Source organism: Haliotis cracherodii, unplaced genomic scaffold, assembly GCF_022045235.1.
Source record: "Haliotis cracherodii isolate W230 unplaced genomic scaffold, xgHalCrac1.p SCAF_24, whole genome shotgun sequence".
Classification (NCBI taxonomy): domain Eukaryota; kingdom Metazoa; phylum Mollusca; class Gastropoda; order Lepetellida; family Haliotidae; genus Haliotis; species Haliotis cracherodii.
In genome coordinates this window covers 9,973,772-9,979,904 of record NW_027266280.1, presented here as the reverse complement: position 1 = coordinate 9,979,904, position 6,133 = coordinate 9,973,772, and the positions used below count along the sequence as shown (strand labels likewise).

The 6,133-nt window shown below is 43.5% G+C and overlaps 1 protein-coding gene across 1 annotated transcript; it reads right to left on the bottom strand.

Moving 5' to 3' along the window:
• Positions 1-1,184: 1,184 nt before the first annotated feature.
• LOC139472439 (uncharacterized) lies at positions 1,185-6,102 on the bottom strand. Its single transcript, XM_071254918.1, has 6 exons — positions 5,931-6,102; positions 3,627-3,737; positions 3,164-3,242; positions 2,144-2,314; positions 1,569-1,669; positions 1,185-1,334 (listed from the first exon to the last, which is right to left on the bottom strand). The coding sequence occupies exons 1-6, from the start codon at positions 6,075-6,077 to the stop codon at positions 1,269-1,271; spliced, it is 675 nt and encodes a 224-aa protein (XP_071111019.1). The 5' UTR covers positions 6,078-6,102; the 3' UTR covers positions 1,185-1,268.
• Positions 6,103-6,133: the final 31 nt, after the last annotated feature.

Here is a 6,133-nt window from a genome sequence, read left to right as displayed (position 1 = left end):
TGACATTACCCAATCTTCCCGTGTTTGTTTTCCAGGTCAACAGTTGACTTGCCTTTGCATGTGTTTGTGACGAGTGCCACAAGTGGGGCAGGATATGATCATCTTTTCGTGAACACCCATGGTCCTCTCTGTTTGATAGTGATTCATAATAATATGCTCATGACAGTCGCAATCGTACAAACACTAGTTTCAGAAGAGATTTCTTATGAATGAACCTGTGGCGGTTACATGTGTTAGTCATCATTGATCAACTGGCCGATCATTGAAAGGTGATTAAAGATGTGTCTAACAGACACTAAGGTAAATTTATAGATTGCTGTAGACAGTCGCTGCCAGCCTAGACACAGATCGAGTCGATACTACGATAGTTTGGATTTTCATTTCTTCGTTTGTTGATTAGGATGGGCCGTAGCGAGGACATTCGTGAACAATCATGCAGTCAAGCTCTTTGACGTTTCTCAATGTATACTGATCAAGATTAAAGGTTCTAAATGATCAGAAAGAAAGAACGCTTATGTATGTTTTCGTGCTAGGGAATTCCCAGGGGTTTCCTCAGGAATGTGGAAGTAGTCCGTCAGTGTTTACATCATTTCAAGAACACGGTCTCGTGAAACGTATGTACGGAAAGGGTTGAGTCGCAAGCTCTGACGTTCATACAGTTTGGCCCTCACTCTTTGGAGGTTCATACTTAAATGAACTCACACAAAGTGAAGGTCAATTCTTAAATGGCTTCACGGAAAGAAACCCATCTCTCGGTAGTGTCGTATCGCTGCATAAGTGAGTGAATGAGTATGGGTTTCGCCGCTTTTGGCAATATTCAAGCAATGTAGATGTAGTTTCAAATGTGTTATTGTGATTAAGTCACCAATGACAACGAGATGCGTATGGTTTTACGCCGCCTTTAGCAATATTCCAGCAATATCACGGCAGGGGACTCCAGAAATGGGCTTCACACATTGTACCCATGTGGGGAATCGAACCCAGGTCTTCGGCGTGACGAGCGAACGCTTTAACCACTAGGCTACCCGACCGCCCCTATCGCAGCATAAAGTACAGTTACACACCTAGCTACAGGTAGGTCGACTTGAAGATGCAAAGACACAAAGCTCCAGCTTGTGTCCGACGCTGTATTCATGCCACAGATTTTTAGAAACATTATTTTAGAGAAATCTTTTATTTTCACTTCTACAAGCATGGAACATAGTAGCTCTGACGCCGTCAGACAAAGCGCGTTAATGACCTCCACCCGCTTGCAGAGGAAGGACCCCCTACGGCACAGCGGACTCCCGGGGGAACGTGGCACCCAGGAGGTACACGGGAGTTTTGTAGTTTCCCTGGCAACGAAAAAACATCAGATTTTTATCATAACAAATATGTCACCTTCACTGTCTGGAGGAGTCGAGTGGAGTGAGTGAGTGAATCGATGCAGGGTTTGACAAACCTCTTTTGAATATAAAAGGGTATATGTCCGTATAATTGTTTCTGTAGCTATGTGAACTATGACCTTTGTGTCCAGCAAGCATGCTGATACCGAGGTTAGATTTATGAGAAGTTATATGAAATACCACCTCTGGCTTGGCGGTCTTGCAGGACGGTGGCAGCGTGAAGACATCCGGGTTCTGGATACCACGGGTCGTGTTCACGATTTCAGAGGTTTGGAAAAAAGGGTCTGAAACACAAAAAACATGGCAGTCGGGGGTGAACATATTCTACCCATACGGGGTATCGAACCCGGGTCTTCGGCGTGAGCCGTACGAATATTGTTCTAGCATCCATACACTAAATGCATGCTCAACTCTTACATGAAGTATGGATCATTGATTATGCATTTCCAGTCTCTACTCCCTGGGGAGTATACAACCTAAGCTGCCTTGTCAGGTATTACAAGGTCAACAGTCACATTACCATCTCATCCTACCGGGTACCCATTTTACTCGTGGATGAACAGAGGCATATTTAAGGAAGTACGCCTTAGGGGTCAAGCTGCCTAACTCTGTCACCCATCCAACTACTCTCCGCAGACGTCATTGCATAACGTCACCTGATTTATAGTCTGTGTGCTGTGAACAGGTCCACGCACCACCACCATGGTGGACTGAGAGGTTTTTGCATGTGAAGTCTACCTCCTCAGTTTCATACTTACCGTCGTTGTAGTTGCCAAGGATCTGCTGCAAAGCTGGCGTCCTTATTTCACCAGTCATCTGGACGCTGTAGTTCAGGCCGTTGACGTAGCCGCTGTAGCCGAAGATAATCAACTCGTCGTCCACCTTTTCGAAGCCGTACCACGTCCTCCACATAACCCACGTGAAGTTTCCTGTAGGCAAGATGATGTTCGTATGAAATTGCAACATTGTAACTACTAACGCCCTTCGTTGTGTCACACACTGACATATAATTGACCTATTTAAATATTTGTCGGATTGGGACTAAAATTAATTGGTTTCTTACATTTGAGCACTGTCCATTGTCTAAATAACAAAGAACTTAAAATGTATAAACTCGTATCGAATATGCTTGACATAATTTGGAACTAAGTAAGTTCAAAACGTCAACGCCAGAGAATAACAAGTCTCACTTTGGCACCAATGGCAAAACAGTTATGACAGTTATGTGTGACTGGATCAGGTGTTCGCGAGAAGGGTAAGCATGGCCCGGTAGCACCTCCAGTAGGACACAAGGTGTTCGCGAGAAGGGTAAGCACGGCCGGTAGCACCTCCAGTAGGACACCAGGTGTTCGCGAGAAGGGTAAGCATGTCCGGTAGCACCTCAAGTAGGACACCAGGTGGTCGCGAAAAGGGTAAGCATGGCCGGTAGCACCTCCAGTAGGACACCAGGTGTTCGCGAGAAGGGTAAGCATGTCCGGTAGAAACTCCAGTAGGACACCAGGTGTTCGCGAGAAGGGTGAGCATGTCCGGTAGCACCTTCAGTAGGACACCAGGTGTTCGCGAGAAGGGTAAGCATGGCCGGTAGCACATCAAGTAGGACACCAGTGGGGACAGAATGAAGCAAAGCCTGATTCAGTCCTTGTGTTTTTTGTATGTGAGTCTGCTTGCCAACACACGTACACGTATATAGTGTAGAGGAACTAACTAGGTTTTAAACGGCCTTGTAACCAAACGTGTTTGGAAGGCTTGTTAAGCATTTACGATTTGGCATGACTTACTTGGAAGGCAGTGAGGTGGAAAATCATTGACCAGATTTTCTGCATGACATTTTCCTTCTTCTATCACAAAAACGGTTTTCTGACAAATAAACATTCAAGAAATAATACATCCATGGTAGTAAAATGCAGGACTTGTGATGATTTATTGTTGTTTCATGTAGACATTTTGTTAGCTATACTGAAAAACTTTCAAACTTCAAGTTTGAGGCAAAAACGAAATCGCCTCGCTGATGCCATTGACAAGAGGAGTGTCGACTTATGTTATTGGTACCATATTTAAACTGCGAAGCTGTAGTTCAGGACACAATGTCCGCGACAGTGAATTAGAAACCTTTGAAGAGCTGAGTTAGGAGAATTGTGTTTGTGATCCGAGAGACGCCATATTCATCTAACCATCGGAGTCCGTCATCTGCTGATACAGTGACGCCATATTGATATAACCGTAAAGGAGACTAGTCGTCACCTGCTGATACAGGAACAGGAAGTCCTTCTGGAACTGATGACCGTCCTGGAACCCGGATGTAGAGGCAGCTATTCTACTGTTGTTGGCGTCAAACGAGAACTTGGTCGTACTCTGTCAGATTATAAGATGTATATATACTGTACTTGCGGTTTAATACATAATGTTCTAAGTTTAAATATCCAAGACAGTCTTAATATATGTCTGTCACTGAGGATATGTTTTAACTCAGGAGGTAAACATGTGTTGTAAGATTTAAAACGTACGGACATAGACTACTAAATAACACTCACATATCTGAATTTTTTTAATCGGCATTGTAAAATAGAATTTTTTTCATTATAATAGGTTTAAATTTCCACTCTCTCTCCCTCCTTCCGGGATCCAATTCCATTTAAGAAGACTCTTCAATCAAGCAGATTGTGGCAAATGCTCTCATTCATTTCACAAGTCAGTATGACCATAATCATCTCAGATGTCTAAAACGTGGAACTGTCAGTCATCACGTATATATCCCATGACTTGATTATCAGAATTCGCACCATGATCTATGTAATTATTCCACCTTGATCACTAAGAGTATAAAGATTTCAAACCACGATCACAAACTATAATCTTTAATGGTGCATGTGATATGTCGTCGGTTGTGTAATATTTCCAATGGAATGAATGAGTGAATTCAGGGAAAAGTGGAGATCGGATTTCATGTATAGGTTGCGGAATTGGATCTAAGTTCAATTCGGCATCCCAAAAATATTTATCCGCAAATATTTTCTTTCATATACACATGACAGTATTTACACTTAACACTTAAATAACGACCGCCGTCATATAGCTGGAATATTGCTGTGTGTGGCGTTAAACAACAAACAAATAAACCAATGTTGGTGACCACATCACCGCCAAAGAAACTATTAACTAATAGGCTCTTCTTCCTCAAACTCGACTGATTCAAATACTGATCTTAAATATTGCTAAACGACGAGTTGTGGATCCTTATAGAAGCAAGTGTGCATATTCTGGGCAGGAAACTGAACACAAATCGACTGAGAGAGTGTATTTGAGAGTGAGAGTGAGAGAGAGAAATTCAGTCTCATTAACATTGCTTGGCGTTTTGGGCCCCTCTATCGCTTTGTGTGACGTCATGTCTTACACGTCACAGTGCTTGGACCGCCTCCGTGGTCTAGTGGTAGAGCGTCCGCCCGGAGAGCGGAAGGTCCGGGGTTCGATCCCCAGCCGCGTCATACCAAAAGACGTTAAAAGATGGTACTTGTTGTTACCCTGTCTGGCGCTCGGCATTAAGGGGCTAAAACAAGGTCTGGTCGGCTCGGAGTCAGTAAACTGTGTCTGAGTGGGGTATTCATGTTAAACTGCGGCATGATATCTCAGTGGGCTAGCACTATAAATCGGCATCAGTCCGGACTAGTACAAGCAGCCACACACACAAACACACACACTTGCATGCACGTCGCTATATAAGTGCAATAATCTTGGACGCGACGTTAAACCCAATTTCACCTCACCTCACCTCACAGTGCTTAGACTTCGTGCCTGTGGAGTCGCCGCAGAGACAGTTTGAATAATGACTAAAAATATACACAGAATGATTTTATTACCTCTTGATGAAGTTGTTTCGTGAAATGAAGCTTCGTTAAGCTTTCAAAACGTTGTATGGATACATGTCGGGGACATTTCTAAATCTGACGCATCAGTGACCAATACGATGTCCGATGCTACTGTTTACCTTGACTTGTATGATATGTTCCCCGAGTTTGATTGGGTGAAAACTTTACCTGTCTTTGCATGTGTTTGTAATAGGTGCCATAGGTGGGGCAGGGTACGCTTACCTTTTCGTGGACACCTGGTATCACCACGATTCGATAGTGATTCACAAACACATGCTCATGATATAGTCGGAATCGTACAATCGAAGTGGTAAACGTCTGAGACCTGCATCACTTCGGGCTTTCCTCCTACATTAAGCTGACACGCCGCGATATAACTGGAATACTGTTAAAAGTGGCGTTAAACCCAACTCACTCACTCACACTTACTCACTTGTCATACAATCATTGGATGAACCCCATTCAGGTTGTTATGGTATATACATGTATTAACTAGAATGCTGAATGTCATACCTCAAAAATAGGTCGCTGTAGGTCTTTAGCTCACCTGGATCACTGTAGAATATATGTATAATTCACCAGAACCTATGTGGGATTATCTAAACTGGATCACTGTGTAATCACGTTCACCTGGATTACTGTAGGATATAGCTCACCTGCGTCGCTGTGTTATATAGCTCACCTGGATCATGGTAGGTCTCCCTGCCTCCTCTGTCCCCGTGACAACAAACTGAAGCCCCTCCCACTGCAAGGGTGTGCAAACGTCGTAGATGTCACCATAAGCACTGACTGACGACAGCAACACAAAAATAACAGCTGCCTTAAACATTTCTACTGTTAGCTGTCTGGAACAAAGTATGTCACACTTATCTTATCAAGTGTAAG